The 22,145-nt window shown below is 44.0% G+C and overlaps 1 protein-coding gene across 2 annotated transcripts in view; it reads left to right on the top strand.

The window, feature by feature from the left end:
* ABCC5 (ATP binding cassette subfamily C member 5) overlaps positions 1-14,728 on the top strand; it is an 88,575-nt gene extending 73,847 nt beyond the window's left edge. Inside the window, exons 27-30 of one of the 2 annotated variants that reach the window (XM_007468933.1) lie at positions 9,463-9,541; positions 10,564-10,677; positions 11,336-11,500; positions 13,268-14,728. In XM_007468933.1, coding sequence (XP_007468995.1) covers positions 9,463-9,541; positions 10,564-10,677; positions 11,336-11,500; positions 13,268-13,369 — 460 coding nt within the window. In that variant the 3' untranslated portion in view covers positions 13,370-14,728. The remainder of the gene's footprint in view (positions 1-9,462; positions 9,542-10,563; positions 10,678-11,335; positions 11,501-13,267) is intronic. The other variant, XM_007468934.1, reaches the window with a different exon arrangement.
* Positions 14,729-22,145: the final 7,417 nt, after the last annotated feature.

The raw sequence follows: 22,145 nt of genomic DNA, 5'->3' as shown, positions 1-22,145 counted from the left end.
GAATGCCTTTGAGAATACAATTAACCTAATAATTTTGGCTCAAGAAAAAGAACCATATTTTTCTTAATTTCTTAAATCATCATTTAGAAGAGAACTAGGATATATGACAAACCCACAGCCAACATCATTCTCAGTGGTGAAAAACTGAAGCCGTTTCCTCTAAGATCAGGAACAAGACAAGGTTGCCCACTCTCACCACTGTTATTCAGCATAGTTTTGGAAGTTTTAGCCACAGCGATCAGAAAAGAAAAAAATAAAAGGAATCCAAACTTGAAAAGAAGAAGAAAAACTGTCACTGTTTGCAGATGACATGATACTATACATAGAGAATCCTAAAGATGCTACCAGAAAACTACTAGAGCTAATCAATGAATTTGGTAAGGTAGGTAAGGATACAAAATTAATGCACAGAAATCTCTTCCATTCCTATACACGAATGATGGAAAATCTGAAAGAGAAATTAAGGAAACACTCCCATTTACCATTGCAACAAGAAGAATAAAATAGCTAGTAATAAACCTACCTAAGGAGACAAAAGACCTATATGCAGAAAACTATAAGACACTGATGAAGGAAATTAAAGATGATACAAACAGACACAGAGATATACCATGTTCTTGGATTGGAAGAATCAACATTGTGAAAATGACTCTACTACCCAAAGCAATCTACAGATTCAACACAATCCCTATCAAACTACCAATGGCATTTTTCACAGAACTAGAACAAAAAATTTCACACTTTGTATGGAAACACAAAAGACCCCAAATAGCCAAAGCAATCTTAAGAAAGAAAAACGGAGCTGGAGGAATCAGGCTCCCTGACTTCAGACCATACTACAAAGCTACAGTAATCAAGACAATATGGTACTGGCACAAAAACAGAAATATAGATTAATGGAACAGGATAGAAAACCCAGAGATAAACCCATGCACCTATGGTCACCTTATCTTTGGTAAAGGAGGCAAGAATATACAATGGAGGAAAGACAGCCTCTTCAATAAGTGGTGCTGGGAAAACTGGACAGCTACATGCAAAAGAATGAAATTAGAACAGTTCCTAACACCGTACACAAAAATAAGCTCAAAATGGATTAAAGACCTAAATGTAAGGCCAGACACTATAAAACTCTTAGAGGAAAACATAGGAAGAACACTCTTTGACATAAATCACAGCAAGATCCTTTTTGACCCACCTCCTAGAGAAACGGAAATAAAAACAAAAATAAACAAATGGGACCTAATGAAACTTAAAAGATTTGCACAACAAAGGAAATCATAAACAAGACAAAAAGAGAACCCTCAGAATGGGAGAAAATATTTGCAAACGAAGCAACTGACAAAAGATTAATCTCCAAAATATACAAGCAGCTCATGCAGCTTAATATCAAAAAAACAGACAACCCAACCCAAAAATGGGCAGAAGACCTAAATAGACATTTCTCCAAAGAAGATATACAGATTGCCAACAAGCTCATGAAAGGATGCTCATCGCTAATCATTAGAGAAATGCAAATCAAAACTACAATGAGGTATCACCTCACACTGGCCAGAATGGCCATCATCAAAAAATCTACAAATAATAAATGCTGGAGAGGGGGTTGAGAAAAGGGAATCTTCTTGCACTGTTGGTGGGAATGTAAATTGATATGGCCACTAGGGAGAGCAGTATGGAGGTTCCTTTAAAAACTAAAAATAGAACTACCATATGACCCAGCAATCCCACTACTGGGCATATACCCTGAGAAAACCATAATTCAAAAAGAGTCATGTACCACAGTGTTCATTGCAGCTCTATTTACAGTAGCCAGGACATGGAAGCAACCTAAGTGTCCATTGACAGATGAATGGGTAAAGAAGATGTGGCACATATATACAGTGGAATATTACTCAGCCATAAAAAGAAACGAAATTGAGTTATTTGTAGTGAGGTAGATGGACCTAGTCTGTCATACAGAGTGAAGTAAGTCAGAAAGAGAAAAACAAATACCATATGCTAACACATATATATGGAATCTAAAAAAAAAAAAAGTGGTTCTGACGGGGAAGGGTAAGCTGGGACAAAGTGAGAGAGTAGCATCGACATAGATACAGTACCAAATGTAAAATAGATAGCTAGTGGGAAGCAGCCACATAGCACAGGGAGATCAGCTCGGTGCTTTGTGACCACCTAGAAGGGTGGGATAAGGAGGGTGGGAGGGAAACGCAAGAAGGAGGGGATATGGGGATATATGTATTCGTATAGCTGTTTCACTTTGTTATACAGCAGAAACTAACACACTGTAACACTGTAAAGCAATTATACTCCAATAAAGATGTAAAAAAAAATAATAACTTTTTAAAAAAGAAGAGAACTAGGAAATAAGGCATGTTAAATGTTAGACTTCCCTTGAATATGCTGCCACCAAGAAGTATCAGTGTTCATTTCAAATTTTCACAGCACTTTCATTTGGGTCTGTGACTCGGGCTTCTGGAGTTAATGGTTAAGAATTGACCTGCTGGCTGCTGTTTGTAGAACACTGTGGAAGCACAGCCTTCGTGGGAGATGGTGCCATTTGTTATCAGCTCCAGAGATATGTTGCCACTTGATGGACAAGCTCAGTGGCTGGTGTGCTGTTGACTGAGTTTTTAGTAATTGAGCTCGGAGCGCTGTTTGGTTAGTCGGCTGTGCAAACCTAGGAAATCATATAAGTTTCACTTTCTGCCTGCTGTAATTTTGACTTTTTAAGTTGGTAGTAGACACTGAGGAAAAATTAAATCCCAGACCTTCCATCTTCCCTTTATCCCCTCAGGTTTCTCATAGGTTTAAAAGAATATCCAGCTTTTGGTGTTCTTCCGGTTTTGTTAGAAAATTAGAAGGCCTATAATGAGTTTCCCAAGGCAAAGGCAGGGTAGATCAGCTGCTTACTCAGCTACCTCCTGGAGACTGTGAATTTGGAAACTGTATCTCCACTGCCTTTAACCAGCATTGGGGGTGCATACCTCTCCTGGAGATAGCAACATGCAGTTAAAACATATCAGGAGCTCTTGGAGGGAAATCAACGTAAAACCAAAATCAAACAAACAGAACTCAGAGAATTTTGCAAGTTAAACATTTCTGAATTGTTCTGCATACAAATATGAATAAATCATAGACCAGATCATTTAGGGGCACACTCCTCCCTAGATTAGCCAGAATCTCAGTCCATTCCAATAGCTCATCCAGCCCTCCCTCATCCAACTGTCTGGGTTTGAATTGTAGGGCCTGTGTTTCTGTGGCCAGTGCCTTTCCTCTGCCTTTTGCCCTAATGGTTGGCTCCAGGAAGAGAGGTCCCTTCTCATCCAGCCCTAAACACTTTTGTTGACCTTCCCTCTTTCGTCGTCCTGACAGTCCTTTCCTTTCCCCAGAGGACCTGTGCTTCCTGGTCTCAGGAAGCCTATCTCTTTGCCTCTGCCCTAACCAGCTCCTGCTCAAATGCTTTCCATCCTTGTGGACTGTCTGCAGCCTGCCTTGGCTGGTGGTTAATCTGCCCCTTAGTGAGACTAGTTGTCCTCAGCTGTCACTCTAGTGTGTCTCTGAGTCTCAGTCTCCTTGTGGGGGGTGAGCACTTCTCATCACCTGGAGCATCTCTGCCTGGCATCCCTTCGTTAGCCAGAGGCAGTGTTCTCAGTTCTTCCTATTCAGCTGCTCTCTCTCCTTTTCCAACTGCCCATTAATTTTTTTTTTTTTTTCTGCTTTTGAGGAATATTTCAAGCTCTCAACTCAAAATCACAACAAAAACAACTGAGCCCACAACTGACCCACTCTGCTTTGGTTCATTCTGGGCCCAGACACCTTCAAGCAGAAGCACCTAGCGCTCTAGACGGAATGGAAGTTGCTCCAGATTTGAAGCAGAATCTTAGAATCTCAAGGTCTTTCATTTGTCTTTGAATTATTCTGTTGTTTAAGGGACCTCCTTTTACTTTTTTTGATGTCTTAGTCCCTGTGGAACTGGGGAATCCCCCAAAGCTTCTAATCTCAATGTCAGAAAGTAATGCGAAGTCTAGGATCGCTATGTGAAGAACACTAGATGTTATCTAACTTTTGTTGAAGTCCTTCTGGCTGGGGGTATACAGGAAATCTCTGTACCTTCTTCTCAATGTTGCTGTGAACCTAAAACTGCTCTAAAAAAATTGTCTTTAAAAAAAAAAAGAAAGAAAAAGGTCCTTTGGTGCCAGGTACTGCTGCTCTAAAGAACAACAATGATAGTAGTAGCTAAGCATATTGAGGACTTATTATGTGGTGAATTGTCCTAAGCATTTAAGTTGTATTAATTCATCAAACACTCAAAACTCAAACGAGGTAGGTGCTATTATTATGCCTATTTTATAGATGAAGAAGCTAAAACCCAGAGTGGTTAAATAATTTGCCCAAAGATAAGAACCTGGGCTGTCTGGCTGAGAGCCTGGGCTCTCCCTCACTCCGCTCACTGTATTGTCTCTGAAGTTATCACCACAGCCTCCTTATTCACTACCCTGAGAGGTAACCTCTTTCTCCAAAAACTAGGGTTGCGCCTGCTGCCGCAGGGGTCTTGACCACTAGTTACCTTTCTTTTTCCGACATCTTCAAACTCTCATCTGCTTTCAGATTTGCACAGCCTCTGTCCCCCTTCTTGAAAAAAATTTTCACACATCCTCTGCTGTTCTCTTTAGTCTTTTTCATGTACTCTTAACTGAAAGCCAAGCCTTGTTTCTGAATAACTATTTTGAGTTTTCCTTTAACTTCCTGAGACACGAAGGTCTGAGGGTCCCGTAGTCTACTGTCCTGAGGCACCCACCACCGACAGAGGACGATGTGGTTCAGCATGGTGTCTTCTGTATGCCTGGAGGAGATTGCTGTATCCTCAAACACCCCGGGAGATACTCTTGACCTTAATCAGTAGTAGTCAACAGGTAAACTTAGAATATTGCTAAAAATAACATATAAAGAGCCAAAGATGAAAATGCACTTTGAGCAACATAGGACTCCAGGAGTTCCGACTGTTAAAAATAAGTGCCTTCATGCTCAGATGCTTTTCTTTCCATCTACCCAGCTGAGTACTTGATGCAGTGGATGTATAACTTTGCTTTCATTTGTATCTGTGGGTGAGACCAGGACCATCTGGCCCCTCTAATGAGGGTATATATTTCTTTTTCATTCCTGATTGAGTTCCCTGTTGAGATCAGTCTGGTCTGCCTTAATGTGTATGTTTACCACCTGCTGGTGTACGTAAATATTCCTTACATATCTGGAACCCATTGCTTAGTCTTGGGAATCTCCTTCAGCTGGTGTGATGGGCCTGGGCGGGGTTGAATGTCAAGCCCCTCTGTGTGTCTGCCGAGTCTGATGGGGCAGCTGCTCAGTGAGCAGTACACTCTTGTGTACTTACTATTTGTCTGGTAAGGTATCTGATGAATTACTAGATGTATTTGTATTCTCGGCATGCTGCCACAAAGTGCCACAAACTGGGTGGCCCAAAATCACAGAAATTTATTCTTTCACAGTTCTGGAGGCTAGAAGTATGAAATCAAGTTGTCAGCAGGGCTATGCTCCCTCTGAAACCGGTAGGATTCTTCCTTGCCTCTGCTACATTCTAGTGGTTTGCCAACAGTCTTTGGTGTCCTTGGCTTGTAGATTCATCATCCCAGTCTCTGCCTCTGTTGTCACATGGGCCCTCTCATTCTTTGTCTCTGTCTTTATGTGTCTCTCTTATAAGGACATCAGTCCTATCAGATTAAGGGTCCACCCTACCTCATTACTCCAGGGTGACCTCATCTTAACTAATACCATCTACACTAACCCTATTTCCAGATAAGGTCACATTCTTAGGTACTGAGGGTTAGATTTTAACATACCTTTTTGGGAGATACTCTTCAACCCATGACACTAGGCATCACTATACAGTATTAAAGAGCACTTCCTAGACTAAGTCTAGGGGAATTCTACACATTCCTTTCCTGGAAACCAACATTACGGACCCTTCAATCTTGAACGTATGTTTGTTGAGGTCTTTAACTCTGTTCAAAGGACTCAACTCAGCAGACATGGGAGGAATCTGAACAAGTGGTAGAATCTAAAACCTAGAATTACACATTCCTTCCAGGAAGAGGTAGAGAAAGGGAAGATTTAAGAGGTAGGAGATGGGCTAAACCGGAAATCCAGAAAGTGAGGTATCAAACCATAGGTGGCAATTTATCAAGTTATTGGTGCTGGGAATTCCAGCCTTAGGTAATACGGATTTTCCTCTGGCAAATAGACCACAGCAGTGGCAACTGGGCAGTGTTCAGAGACCCCAAAAGGCAGATATTTATAATCAGGGAGCTCACAGATAAAACCAGAGCAAGGTGGGGCCCTGAAACTTGGGAGCCTGAGCAGGCTGTCAAGATAGGAACCTGGGCACATGGAGACACAACAGGAATTGACCTAGCAGAACTGTTCGACAGGGGGAGATTCTAGCTCAATAGGGTCCCGTGACGCTAAGTGGGAATCACAGTCAGAGCAGGATGCAGATCCAGAGCAGCCCGGCACTAAACCACATGTGCACCGACTTCAGGTCCTACTGCCCAAGGTCAGAGTTGATTCCCTGTAACGGGCAGAGGCCATTCTCCAGCGTGCAGTCCCGTGGGGCAGCTATATAGAGACCAAGGCCGAGGGCAAGGAGCAAGAGACCAGGCAAAGCAGGACATGACCCCTGTATGGAACCAGTTGTGATTTCCCGCTGGGCGGGTGCCCCTTCTGTCTAGGTTTGACGAGGACTTCCGAAGACTCTTGTAAAGAGCTCCGAGGAACTTGTATTTTAAAAAAAAAAGAAAGAAAGAAAGAAAGAAAGAAAGGAAAAACAGAGCTCTGAGCGTTATGTTGTGACCCCTAAGGTCAGGAAATCTGCTGTAAACTATGAGAAAGTCTGTATTAGACACAAAAGGAGAGAGAATATTTTATTGTGAAAACTTGCATTGCCATCTAGATAAATGTCACTCAGAGGCTGTGCTAATCTTGTTGTTGTTATTGTTTTGGGTGGGGGGTGGATTGTGCTAATCTTGCCCCATGGGAATTCCCACCAGTCTGTGTTGAACCAAACAAAAACGTGATTAACCTTTTATCCCTCAGACTTGAGATGGAGAACACAGGTTTCACCCTGATCTGTTGGTGTATCAGTGTACAAGGCAGCTGGAGAGAGAGCAGATCTCATCAACCCTGAGGCAAGTTCAGGTAGACTCCAGAGTGTTAGAGGGACAAGCAAGGTCAGGTGCTTTCAGCATCTCTTTTTGATTAGAAGCAGGTGAGCTTCTCCTTAGACTTAGGCCCATGCTCTGCCATTTCAGTTTTAGACCATCATCTTTAAGTGAGAGGGCTCTTCCTAGATGGCATGCCTGCAGAGAATGTCTTCCCCATCTAGACCATTCACGGCTAGGACTTTACCAGAACTATTTCGGATCCTGGTATTCAGGATCCTGGGATTGTTGTGTCCACTTGAAAAATGCATCAAATATAAGAGTCAAAACCACCAAGCAGTGCAACCAGGCATCTAAAGTGACCATGTCCCCTGTCAGTTTAACAGCTACCAGCTATCGAGTGTCTGCCGTGTTCCAGGCACTGTATCTACACAGCTCTAATGTTCACAGCAGCCTACCAGGTCGTGTCACTATCTCCCCATTTTATAGATGAGGAGACTGAGGACTAACTTGTCCAAGGTCACACAGATGGTAAGAGGCAGAGCAGGGATCGAACCCAGTCTGCCCGGAACCTAATTGTGCACACACCCGCCCTCCACCATGATGCTTTCTGCCTCTGTTATTACTGAAAATACTTAAGTTGTGACATACTAATGTCTGTTATCAGGAATTCAAATAAGCATGGAAGAAATAAGTTCTTCTTTCTTACAAAAAATATTAGACAGTATACATGGGCTACAACAGTGAATAAGATCCAGACAAGGATTCTAATCCAATGGAGGAGAGAGACAAGTGAACAAAGTGACGAGTGCCATTATAGGGGTGGGCAGGGGGACCACCAGTCCAAGCTTGAAGGGTAAGGAGACACTTCCTGAAGACCCCATCTAAGTTGAGAGCTGAAGGACAAGAAGGAATCACAGCCAAGGAATAAGAACAATGATAATAATAACACAGTAATTGTAGCTCTCATGTACACACTGCCAGTTCTGCCGCAGGTACTGCTGTAAGTGATTTATACATGTGAAATATAGTCCCCGAAACAATCTTTTTGAGAAGGTGCTCTTTTATCCCTGTCTTACAGTTGAGGGAACTGAAGCGTAGAGTAGTTAGGCTAACTTGGCTGTCATTGATAGAAGCTGTGAAGGAGTCAGGTAGTCTGGCTCCAGAGCCCTTGTTTTACCAGTGCCTCTCAAGTAAAAAGGTGGGGAGAGGTCGCATGTTCTAAGTCGGGGGAAGCATACATGCAAAGGGGCACAAGAGAGCAGGGCTGGTTAGAGAGTTGCCCAGGAGTCCAGAGATGGCGTGTGCCTGCCTGCATTCTCCTCTCGGGCAGAATTCTGCAATAATGACCTGCTTGCGTGTGCACGCCTGGGATTAGTCTCCGCAGACACAGAGACGAGTGTGGATCAGAGCTAAGTTTCTCCCAAAGATTTTTCTGTTTCCCATATGCCAACCATAATTTATGAGCAAAGCAAATTATACTTAATACCTTTCAGATTACTAGACCCACAAATGCGACGTTTAGATCGAGACAAGACACCCCAAATTAATGCAACAGCTCACTTTCCACCCAATATGTTTCATCACCACCTGTTCACCCTCATCCTCCATGACAAAGAGCTTTTTCTCCTGTCTTTAACACTTCCAGAAATACCTAGACCTGTTCTTTTGGTATCAATCTTGATGTCCTTGAGGTGGATACTGTTAGTACAGTAAACAAGAGTCCCCAGACTAGTTTTCAGTGCCAGTAAAATCCTTCCTCTTGAATCCATTATGCTCAGCTTTCTCCTCTGCCTTCCTGCTGGATTGGCTCCTTTCCTGGTCAGCTAGCTGTTGAGACCCCTGCTCAGTGACAGGACTCTCACCCTGGTGCAGCAAGAAGAAAGAGGACGTTTTTCTAAGTTTATACATATAAGAGAGAGATTTTAACATGTATATGCATAGAAAAAATCTAGAAGGATCTACACCAAAGTGCTAACAGTGTTTGTTTCTGAGGGTCTGATAAGAAGTCATTAAACATACATAAGTTTTTGTTTTGTCTTTTTATGTCTATATCTCCTAATTTTTCTATAACTAACTTGTATCATTTACATAATAGAAATAATAAAGTTTTGTAAAGAAGAAAGGGAGGCTCATTCCTGCGACAGGCAGGCAGCAGTGCTCCCATCTCAGCCTCCCCCTGTGGCTGGATGAGGTTTGAGCCCCAATGTCTAAACCTTTACCACAGTCAGCCTGTGCAGCATGGTCACGTACATGTTGGATCCCTGAGAATTCCTGTTATGTTTCTCACTAGGTCCAATTTGGATCCCTTCAACCAGTACACTGAAGACCAGATCTGGGATGCCCTAGAAAGGACACACATGAAAGAATGTGTAAGTAAAGAACTGACGGAGAGTTTTGCTGGCATTTCAGGGCTGGAAACACAGTGATGCTGTGGTCACTCTTCAGCCTGCTCTGGCTGCCACTGTCCAGCCCAGCCTTTCCCTCCACCTCCAGGATGTCTGTGGAGGAGCACTTTAGAGCAGGGCTTCCCAGGCATTTCAGAAAGGGCATAAAGGTTGTTATCTCCCGACCCTCACCTCCCCCCTTAGCCCCCTCCCATGGTCATATTGCCCTTTTTACTATCCATTAATTGAGAAGATATTAATGACAACCACTCAGAATTCAGTCATGCTTTAAAATCAAGTTCTATTCTTATTCATTGTAACAGTACAACATCTTTTTGAAGCATCTATATATGTGTAAGAGATATATCACTTGTGGAGAAAGTGTGTGTATGGATTCACAAACCTCTTAGGATAACTCAGCAGGCCCCGTCCAGGGGCCACAATCTACAGATACCCCTGGCCTGAAGTAGGGTCTCTTGTGTTCCTGCGCACAAGCCCAGGATCTCTTCTGCTAATTCAACTAGATCCGCTCTGCCTTCACCTTTATATTGGGCTTCCTCAAACAAGTTCACTTGAAGAATAGGTTCTATAGTTTATGGAAAGAAAGCTTTGACAGCCATGGGCCTACAGCTTTGGACTTCAGAAAGAGAGTAATTTCGTCTACCCCATTTCTCATGCGTGACCATATTTTCAGAACCAAAAATGACAGGCTTTGGGGACAAAAATATTGGAATTTCTGGGACATTTTGATGATATGAGACTAATAGAATAGTTTAGCTGAAATATGGAATGGCCTAGAAAATGTGGTCCTACTACGTGATCATCACACCTGTACCTTCTTTCTAGGTGAGCTAGGTTCTGGGCTAATAATTCTTTCATCTGTTTCAGAATAATTTATTTTTGCCACTGGATTTTTGACAAAATTTAGTTTCTTTTTTTTTTCCTATCTTTCAAATTTTACTTTTTTTTTTTTTTACCCTTCTAATCTCTACTTCCTTTCTCCCTAGATTGCTCAGCTACCTCTGAAACTTGAATCTGAAGTGATGGAGAATGGGGATAACTTCTCAGTGGGGGAACGACAGCTCTTGTGCATAGCTAGAGCCTTGCTCCGTCACTGTAAGGTAAGGCAGTTTGGTGGGTGGCAGGGAAGGGGGATCAGCAGAGAAGCGCAGGAAGATGGAAGAACAGCTTTTGCCTGTGGCATGAGGTCCAAAGACATTCCTGGCTCCGAGCCCAGTGGCACTTCTTAAGAGTATGCCCAGAGATGTTTCTAAATTAACCTTGACACAATTTGGGTATATGGATATTTTGTTTGCTTGTTTGTTTTTATTTTTAACTTCCCTGAGCCTTCAGTTTCCAAGGGCAACTTGTTTCTAGCCACTGAGTAGTTATAGTACTGGAAACCGTGGATTTGAAAAATTTTAAAACTACAAGACATATCCAGGTCATCAAATCCAGTCCCCTCATTTTAAAACTGGAAAAGGGAGGTCCAGAAAGATTACTGTACGTGTTTAGAGTTACAGAGCAAGTGGGGCGAGTCTTTTGTTAGATCAGTATTTCACATATATCCTTTCATTCATGGAAATCAAGGCAAACATAGGGGTTTGAAGTTATATCAGTTCTAAGCAAAACAGTATTTTTACATATGCGTGTACCTATTTAGAAAAAACAATATATGGTGTAAAATTCAAATCATAAAATACATTTTAGTGAAACCTAGATTAACCAGAATGCTTAAGGAATTGGTCAGACCCCTCTTTTTCTTCTCTTCCCTGGCAGATTTTGATTCTAGATGAAGCCACAGCTGCCATGGACACGGAGACAGACTTGCTGATCCAAGAGACCATCCGAGAAGCATTTGCTGACTGCACCATGCTGACAATTGCCCATCGCCTACATACAGTCCTGGGCTCTGATAGGATTATGGTGCTGGCCCAGGGGCAGGTACTGAGCCCCCAAGGGACCTTGGCTTGGCATGTGGGCTTGTCTGGGAGGAAAACTGGCCCCTGGCAGGATTGGGCAGATAGCCCTCTTAGAGTAGTTCTGAGCATTCAGATAAGCAGCCATAATGACTGTAGTCTGGCTGCTTTTGGGTGGGATGCAGCCCTCCCAGTCAAGAGATTGAGCTGGGAGCACTCTTACAGGGTTCTCATTATGCTTTACTACCTGTTCTTTTGTTGATTGTAAACAGTAACATTTTGACTTAGGTCAGAGAGCACGTGTACTTAGTAATTCACTCACATGCACAAGAATTTCCCAAAGCTACTGAGACCAGCCACTATATGTCTGCTTTTTTTGTTTGTTTTTTAATTAATTTATTTATTTATTTATTTTTGGCTGCGTTGCGTCTTTGTTGATGCGTGTGGGCTTTCTCTAATTGTGTTGAGTGGGGGCTACTCTTCGCTGTTGTGTGCAGGCTTCTCATTGCGGTGGCTTCTCTTGTTGTGGAGCATGGGCTCTAGGCGCTCAGGCTTCAGTAGTTATGGCACGTGGGCTTCAGTAGTTGTGGCACGTAGGCTCAGTAATTGTGGCTCGCAGGCTCTAGAGCACAGGCTCAGCAGTTGTGGCGCATGGGCTTCGTTGCTCTGTGGCATATGGGATCTTCCCGGACCAAGGCTCGAACCTGTGTCCCCTACATTGGCAGGCCGATTCTTAACCCCCGCACCACCAGGGAAGTCCCTATATGTCTGCTTTTTACAGTCATGTAGTGGTGCCAAACTTCTTGCTGGTCCCAGCTTTCCAACAGTCTGGCCCCCCAGCCTTCTTCGTTTCCTGCTATTTCCTTGCAGTGCTGTTGGCTATAAACAATCTTGAATCCCCTAAGCTTTTTCACCTCTGTGTCTTACTCATACAGTTCCATCTACCTAAAATGGCCTTTCCTCTTGTTCCCTCTCCCATATGGATCTGCTTATAATCTGCCTATCCCTCAACAGGGCCAGTGTCTACCTTTCCCCGTATGGTGCAGGATGTCTGCTCTAGCACCCAACGTCATACCCTCACACAGCCAGTCCTAAGGAAGAACACTTTGTCCTTATGCCTGTCTCTTGGTCAGGACAACCTTTCCTAGAAGCACCCTAGGAGATGTCCCCTTCCTCTCCTTGGCCAAAGTTGTGTTCCATGCCTTTGCCCTGCAGCAGGGGAGGCTAAGAGAGTATGTGTCCTCTCTCATGGGAGGCAGGTTCTGCCAGCATATCATTCATTTTCTACTGAAATATGATTTCCAGTGGCTGCCTAGAAGTCCATCACAGGAATGGATAATTGTCTGAGTTGATTATACTGACTTTATACTCACTTCCCTTTTTCCCCCTGCCAACTAGGCATCCTGAGCTGTTCCTTTTCTATCCATAGATTCAGATCAGCTTGCGCAACAAGATGACACTTGCCTAGTATGCCTTTGACTTGAGCTGCAATTTTTTCCCCTGCAGCTTATAGGACCTTGTTGATTGATTCCTTCATACCCAAGGCTGAAACAATTGAGATTTATGTGAAGGAGGTCTGGAGGTTTTTCTCTCTAACCTTTCTCTTAACTAAACCCTGGTTAGTTGAAAAAAAAAAAAGAACCCATTTGGGCATGACAGGGCTAGTTGAATTGCCACCTTGATTCCATCCTCAGGGGGCTTTGGGTTTTGCCCCCATTCCTGAGCAGTGGATCCTCTAAATCACCCCATGTGTCCCCGAGTCACATTCTGATACCGTCTCCTTCCTTTACAGGTGGTGGAGTTCGACACCCCATCGGTCCTTCTGTCCAATGACAGTTCCCGGTTCTATGCCATGTTTGCTGCTGCAGAGAACAAGATCGCCGTCAAGGGCTAACTCCTCCCGCCGCTGCCCAAGTCTCTTTTCTTTGGAGCATTGCCATTCCCTGCCTGGGGCGGGCCCCTCATCGTGTCCTCCTGCCGAAACCTTGCCTTTCCCGATTTTATCTTTAGCACAGCAATTCAGGATTGGCTTGTGTGTTTCACTTTTAGGGAGAGTCATATTTTGATTATTGTATTTATTCCATATTCATGTAAACAAAATTTAGTTTTTGTTCTTAATTGCACTCTAAAAGGTTCAGGGAACCGTTATTATATATGTATCAGAGGCCTATAATGAAGCTTTATACGTGTAGCTATATCTATATATAATTCTGTACATAGCCTATATTTCCAGTGAAAATGTAAGCTGTTTATTTTATATTAAAATAAGCACTGTGCTAAGAACAGTGCAGATTCCTTTCTATCATTTTTGTACAGTTTGCTGCACTAGAATCTGGTTTCACTATTAGACTATAGGAAGGGTAGCATATGTTCTTCCCCAGCTGGTTGTTTCATGGTGCCGGGTTTTCTGGGTGTCCAAAAGGAAGGCGTGTGGCAATAGCGGGCCCTCCAGTGGCCCCCCTGTCGCCTCCCCAGCAGCCACTCCAGGGTGGGGTGGAGCGGGGGCCACTGGAGGCCATGCAGAGCACCGTGAATTCTCAGGGCTCCTGCTTTCTGTCCTGTTGTCACTTCACTGTTTCTGTCGGGAGAGCAGTGGGGCAAAGTCCCAGACCCCTCTTCGCTCCCTCTGTCGGAAATGAGAATCACCAAGACGTTCCTCGGTGAGGGGGGAGTGTCCTTCCTGCTTTCCTCCTTTTCTCTTCTGTTTCTCAACAAGCATCGAGTCTGTTCCAAGTGTCCCACTGCCTCAGGTTCCTAACGCTGGCCACCGCACAGCGCTCTGCGGCTCCTCAACCCATCAGTCCGAACCCTGGAGCCCACTGCTGCTTTTTTCGGTGGTATGTCTTCATTTGCCTTCATTTGCCCCACGAGCCCACAGTTCAGTGACAGGGTTCAGGATTTTGTGGGTCTGTTCCCCTTTCTCCCTGTGGTCGCTGCAGAGTCTCTTCCTCTCTCCAAAGTCTGCGACTTTAAGCAGCTCTTGCTCATCAGTGTCTCACACTGGTGTAGAAGTTTTTTGTACTGTAAAGAGACCTACCTCAGGTTCTGAGTGCCGTGTGGTTCGGTGTGTTCCCACAAACCCCGTTTGTGCTCTGGGGCCAGTAGCTCAGGTGGGCGTGGTCGCTGCTGTCATCCGTCCAATGGTCAGCGTTGCATGTCGTGACCAACTAGACATTCTGTCGCCTTAGCATGTTTGCTGAACACCTTGTGGAGGCAAAAATCTGAAAAAGTGAATAAAATTATTTTGGATTTTCTAAAACTCTTGGTGTATAAAATAATTCTCTGGGATGGGAACGAGCTGTCTTTGAATGGCTTCGGGGTCCCGGAGCCTCAAATCTGAATATCCAGCTGTGGAGTGACAGATGGGAGGGACCAGTAGCAGAGCTGGTTGGTTGCAAGGGGCGTGGAGCCCCACTTGCCTGGAATCACTGCGGCGGGCCTTAGTCCCTCCAGCCTGTGTTCCTGGGCATGGTCATCAAATCAAGCTCCTGTGCTGCTAATAAGAGGGTGGGGAGTGGGAAGGGATGTGGTACGATGGATGGTTGTGGTGAAATACATTTTAAATCAAGCTTGTTGAGGGTTCTCAGCAATTCAAACAATATAATGGCCCTTTCAGCCAATTCATTCAGGTTAACTCATTGAGAATTAAGTGCCCATTCGAAAGGGTACTCATTCTAGAGTTTCTCAATATCTCATGTTGAATGCAGCCAAGAAAGCGGCATTAAACTATTTGGTATTGGTTCTGCTGAGTTATCAGAAATCGTATCTTAAACCCAGCCCTTTTTGTAAACCGGTGTCTTGAAAATTCAGGGGTTTGGCTGTTAAGTTAAAAATTCAGGGCTTCCCTGGTGGTGCAGTGGTTAAGAATCCGCCTGCCAGTGCAGGGGACACGGGTTCAAGCCCTGGTCCTGGAAGATCCCACATGCCGCGGAGCAACTAAGCCCATGTGCCACAGCTACTGAGCCTGTGCTCTACAGCCCGCGTGCCACAACTACTGAAGCCCGCGTGCCACAACTGCTGAAGCCCACGTGCCACAACTGCTGAAGCCCACGTGCCACAACTACTGAAGCCCGCGTGCCACAACTACTGAAGCCCGCGTGCCACAACTACTGAAGCCCGCATGCCTAGAGCCCGTGCTCCGCAACAAGAGAAGCCACCTCAATGAGAAGCCTGTGCACCACTACGAAGAGTAGCCCCCGCTCGCCGCAACTAGACTGCATGCAGTAATGAAGACCCAACGCAGCCAAAAATAAAAAAATATATTAAAAATAAAAATTCAGTCCCTCAGTTGTCACATTTCAAGTGCTCTTGTAGCCACATGTGGCTTGTGGCTACTGTACTGGACAGCGCAGACATAGAACATTCCCATCATTGTGGAAAGTTCTGTTGGACGGCGCCAATGTAAGCAACCATGTTTTTGGATGCACTGGATTTACCCTCCAAGAAGGGTAACAGAATATCGTATAATACTGCTTATATGTGGAATCTAGAAAGATGGTAGAGATGAACTTATTTGCAAAGCAGAAATAGAGTCACAGATGTAGAGAACAAACTTATGGTTACCAAGGAGGGAAGAAGTGGGTGGGATGAATTGGGAGATTGGGAGTGACATATACACACTTCTATGTATAAAATAGATAACTAATGAGAACCTACTGTACAGCACAGGGAACTCTACTCAATGTTCTGTGGTGACCTAAATGGGAAGGAAATCTTAAAAAGCGTGGATATAAGCACACGTATGACTGATTCACTTTGCTGTACAGCAAGAAATTAAAACAACAGTCTAAAGCAATTATACTCCAATAAAAATTAAAAAAAAAAAAAGAAGAGTAACAAGGTCAGCAGAAGGAGCCCTACGTGGTTGCCCTAGTCAAGCTCACTGCAGCACGTGACACTAACTTCCCCTCCTTCAGTTTTGTTCTTTCATCTCTTGGGTCTCCTCCCACCCCTGTAACCTGCTCTGTCCCCTTAAAAGGAGGCATTTCCCTGCCTTTTGCCCTCTCCCTTTGCTCTCCTTGCCTGGATTCTTTCACTCCCACCAACACAAACCTTCAACTGTGGGCTTGACCTCTCTCTTTAGTACCAATCTCTGCTGCCTGCTGGGCGCATCTCCCAGGCCCCTCAAACAGCTTCTTGCAAATCAGTGCTCCCTGTCTTAATTAATAGCCCCTCTGACTTCCTTAAGTCTTTCAGGCTAGAAGCCTTATTTCAGTTCTCCTGCCCCTTCCCAGTAAATTTAGCCACTTCCATGTTCTATATATCACCACTACCACCCCCTTCTCTCCTTCTGCCCTAATTTAGACTCACCTCCTTTCTTTTTTTGAATATTGTAGTTACAGCCTCATAGCTAGTCTCCTTGCCTCAGTGTCGTTCTCCAAACCACTGTATATACCACTGCCAAAACGCAAACCAAAATGCAAGTGGATCAAATACTTTATCCTCCAAAAATCTTCAGCGGACATTTGCCTGTAGAGTGGCCTATATTCCTGAGTTTGGCAGTCAGGGTGTCCATTATTTGCCTCCAACCCTCCTTTTCTACTCAATATTTCCAAAAACAAGTCAATATTTTCACACCTTTAAGTCTTTGCTATTTTCTTAGCCTGGAATCCCTTGATCCTCTCTTGTCAAACAAAGCCATGTTTTTTTTTAACAAAGCCATGGTTTTTTTTTCTTAAACTCAGTTCAGATACTATGTCCTCCACAAAGCCTTTCTCTTAAAACTAAGTTCCTCTGGGTTCCTCCAACACTTTGCTCACAAATCTATTTTAAGGTTTATTTCCGTTTGCTCTGCATATTATGGTTGATTATTTCCTTATATTTTAGCCCATGAATATAAACTTGAAGGCAGTAAATCATCTTATTAAATATACCTTTAATTATAAGGTATATTTTGTATACCTTATAACTCCTGGCTTAAGTATTAAGTTTTACATATAGAAGGTGCTTAATAAGTATGACACTACTTAGCTGACTCTTGAATCATGCCTTATACGTGGATGCTCAATGAATATTTGTTAATAGAAGCCAGTGTTGCAGTCTTTTCTTTGTGGTCATGACAAAAAAGAATTTGATTTTTTGGGAATTCCCTGGCAATCCAGTGGTTAGGACTCCACGCTTTCACTGCCGTGGGCCCGGGTTCAATCCCTGGTCGGCATTTGAAGTGTGGCTTAGTGATGTGACAGCTCCTTTCCTACCCCTTTCCTGATTGATCGCCTAGAAATAGGGCCTAGCATTGAGAGGAAATGAGTCACGGGGGTGTGGGGGGCACACAGAAACCTTACCTTGCACTGATGGTTGCCTGCCATGGTCATGAGACATATTTTCTAAATAAATTTTTTTCCTTATTATAAAAATAATGCATGCTTTTTGTACAAAAGTTGGAAAATGCAGATAGATGCAGTGAAGAAACCCAAAATTGCCTGAACCCTACCATGGCAGTGTGTTTTACAAGCATGGCTGCAACAGCATCTCCCATCTCATGGGCTTTCCTGCAATGTGACCTTGCTACTCTCCCATCAAGAGGTGGAGTCTTGTTTCTCCACCCCCTTGAATCTGCGTGGGCTCTGTGGCTACTTTAACCAACAGAATATGGTGGTGCTGTGCCAGTTCTGCACAAAGCCCTTTTGTAGCCTAGCAGCTCACACTTCCTGCCTCTTGGAAGCCATCCACCATGTCAGCAGTGCAGCTATCTGGAGACCAGCATACCGTGAGATTTACAAAGCACATGGAGGGTTCCTGGAGGATGAGAGAGTGTATGGAGATGGAGTGAGGCCAGGGAGTACTGAGACATCAGACATGTGAGTGAAGAAGCCATTTTGGAAGTGAAACCTCCAGCCCCAGACATCCCAGCTGATGCCACGTAAATCAGAGATGAACTGGCCAGCCAGAACTGTCCCCAAATTCCTGAGCAAAATAAAATGTTTTTAAGCCATTACATTTTGGGGTAGTTTCACAACACTACTGAGGCATCCATCACCCAAAAATAGCCAGTGTTATCTTGTTGTATTCTTTTCTTTTTTCTTTTCTTTTCTTTTTTTTTTTTTTGCGGTACGCGGGCCTCTCACCGCTATGGCCTCTCTCACTGCGGACCACAGGGTCCGGACGCGCAGGCTCAGCGGCCATGGCTCACGGGCCCAGCCGCTCCGCGGCATGTGGGGTCCTCCCGGACCAGGGCCCGAACCCGTGCCCCCTGCATTGGCAGGCGGACTCTCAACCACTGCACCACCAGGGAAGCCCCCTCTTTTCTTTTTTTTTTAACAGGTTTTTTGTTTGTTTGTTTGTTTTTGGCTGTGCCATGCAGCATGCGGGTTCCTAGTTCCCCAACCAGGGATTGAACCCTCGCCCTCTGCGGTGGAAGCACGGAGTCTCAACCATTGTTCCGCCACGTAAGTCCCTGGTTGCATTCTTTCTTTCTTTCTTTCTTTTTTTAACGTTTTTATTGGAGTATAATTGATTTACAATGGTGTGTTAGTTTCTGCTCTATAACAAAGTGAATCAGCTCTACATATATATATATCCCCATATCTCTTCCCTCTTGCATCTCCCTCCCTCCCACCCTCCCTTTCCCACCCCTCTAGGTGGTCACAAAGCACCGAGCTGATCTCCCTGTGCTATGTGGCTGCTTCCCACTAGCTATCTATTTTACGTTTGGTAGTGTATATGTGTCCATGCCACTCTCTCACTTTGTCCCAGCTTACCCTTGCCCCTCCCCGTGTCCTCAAGTCCATTATCTAGTAGGTCTGCATCTTTATTCCTGTCTTGCCCCTAGGTTCTTCACGCCTGGTTGTATTCTTTTTTTTTTTTTTTAGAATTTTTTTTTAAAAATAAATTAATTAATTAATTTATTTATTTTTGGCTGCTTTGGGTCTTCGTTGCTGCACGCAGGCTTTCTCTAGTTGCAGCGTGCGGGCTTCCCACTGCAGTGGCCCCTCCTGTTGTAGGGCACGGGCTCTAGGCGTGCAGGCTTCAGTAGTTGTGGCACGTGGGCTCCAGAGCTCAGGCTCAGTAGTTGTGGCGCACGGGCCCAGCCGCTCCGCGGCATGTGGGGTCCTCCCGGACCAGGGCCCGAACCCGTGCCCCCTACATTGGCAGGCGGACTCTCAACCACTGCACCACCAGGGAAGCCCTGGTTGTATTCTTTATAGCTTTTTCTAAACATGTATTTTTTTCCTTTTTAAAAAATTATCAAAAATACTATGTATGCATTTTTGTTAGAAATCCAAGTAGCACTTAAACATAAAAAATATAGAGAGTAGAAATGCATCTTAATCACTCCCTACAAAAAAAGGCAACCACTGTTAATAATTTGATCTGTATTTTTCCAGGCATTTAAAAAAAACACATAACAGCATTATTCATTTAAAATATAATTCAGGGACTTTCCTGGAGGTCCAGTAGTTAGGGCTTGGCACTTTCACTGCCATGGCCCCAGGTTCAGTCACTGGCCGGGGAACTAAGATCCCACAAGCCTCACGGCACAGCCAAAATAAAATAAAAGTCATTAAAAATAAAATTAGGATAACTTACATATACAACTTGTATGATCTCAACTAATATATTATGAACATTTTCTCATGTCAAATAGTCTTCAGAAACATGATTTTAATAGTTTTATAGCATTGTCTTGTAGAGATTCACTTATTTGTTTCATTCAAAAAGTATTTATTGAGCATCTATTATAAGGCAGACACTGTTCTAAGAACTGACAGTATAGTAGTGAATAAAACAGAGAACAACCTTGCCCTCATGGACTTTACATCCTGTTGGGAGAACAGGCAGTCAGTAAGATATATGGAATATTAGATAATGATATGGTCCAGGAAAAAAATAAATAAAGCAGGGAAGGGCACCAGAGGGTAAAATTATAGAGAGGCTGTCCAGTCTCACTGAGAAGATGACTTTGATGTGCTTTTTATATGAACAATCCAATTTTTTTTTATTTGCTTGCACTGGGTTTCAGTTGTGGTAGGCAGGCTCCTTAGTTGAGGCTCATGGGCTCCTTAGTTGCAGCATGCAGACTCCTTAGTTGTGGCATGCAACTAGTTGCAGCATGCATGTGGGATCTAGTTCCCTGACCAAGGATCGAACCCGGACCTCCTGCATTGGGAACATGGAATCTTATCCACTGCGCCACCAGGAAAGTCTCTAAACAATCCAATTTTGATGGATATTTAGGTTGTTTCAGTTTTCAGTTTTCCATGTTGTCTTTAAATTTGATTTTTTAAATATTTATTTATTTATTTTTGGCTGCGTTGGGTCTTCCTTGCTGTATGTGGGCTTTCTCTAGTTGTGTCGAGTGGGGCTACTCTTCGTTGCGGTGTGCGGGCTTCTCATCGTGGTGGCTTCAGTAGTTGTGGCACATGGGCTCAGTAGTTGTGGCTCATGGGCTCTAGGCGCGTGGGCTTCAGTAGTTGTGGTGCACGGGCTTAGTTGCTCCGTGACATGTGAGATCTTCCCGGACCAGGGCTTGAACCCGTGTCCCCTGCAATGGCAGGCAGATTCTTAACCACTGCGCCACCAGGGAAGTCCCTAAATTTGATTTTTAAAGGCAATTTCCACATCACCATTCTGTCCTCTCACTGCTTATAATTCCCTGAGTCCAAGTAGATAGTCAGAATCTGCTAACTGCTTTCAGCAGCTTATCACAATGACCCCAACCTGTCACAGAGCAGTGTGGTGCTGGGAGGGGAGGGAGTGAGAGTCACTCGTGAACCCAGGCTTTCTTCTTCTGATCATTCTGCCAACCTCTAGGCTTGAAGTCCTCAGCCAGATCCTCTGTGTGGGCTAGTAAACCAGGGAAGAAAGAGCATGCAGTGTTGAACAGGAAGTTTTTGTGGGCCAGACCTAAAGATATTATATATTACTTCCACTCAAATTCCACTGGCTAGAGCTCACTTCTGTAGCTGCAAGGGAAGCTGGGCAATGTCTAGCTGTGTGCGCAGGAGGCAAAAACTGCTTTGAGGACAAAACAGCTTTGGTGAACATCTAGCCACCTCTGCTGCAGGGAATTAGTGACCCGTTGGAGCCTGTTTACAGGTATAGAAACAAAATACTAGTCTCATAAAATCCTCATGTCTATTTCATAATAAGTATTGATTTGTTGTATTTTAATTAAGGCTTTAAACCTAATAAGCTCTATAACCTATCAGTGTTGTCACCTTCAACAAGGAAAGAGAGTACTCATATTATCTGAGCACCTGTGTGCCAAGCACTGTGGAGGCGCCTGCAATATGACCTTATTTAATTTTCTCAATTATTGCACTAGGTAGGTGTTATTAAACACATTTTGCTGATGAAGAAACAGGTCCATGAAGATTAAGTTCTCTCGGGTCACACATCCAGTACGTGGTAAATTACATAGAATTCAAACCCAGACAGTTTGATTCTAGACTTCTAGTGGTTCTCTTGCATCTGATGACCTCAGCCTCAGTTGCTTCAGGAATAAATGAATGTGCTGGACGAGATGGTCTCTAAGATTTCTTCCAGCTCCAGTTCTGATTAACGTGGATCAACGTTAATCAGAACTGGAGCTGGATAACGTGGATAACGTGGATCAAATATGTCCTGAAAAACCTGGGTCCTGGTAACCTCATTTGAAGCATAGCTCCAGAACTGTGTCCATCCCTCCTAGCTCCCACGAGGGAGATGGTGTGTATTTGGAGGCAGGG

The sequence above is a fragment of the Lipotes vexillifer genome, unplaced genomic scaffold (genome assembly GCF_000442215.2).
Source record: "Lipotes vexillifer unplaced genomic scaffold, Lipotes_vexillifer_v1.1 scaffold263, whole genome shotgun sequence".
Classification (NCBI taxonomy): Eukaryota; Metazoa; Chordata; class Mammalia; order Artiodactyla; family Lipotidae; genus Lipotes; species Lipotes vexillifer.
The sequence above is the reverse complement of the archived record's forward strand: the minus strand, read 5'-3'. Positions and strand labels throughout refer to the sequence as shown.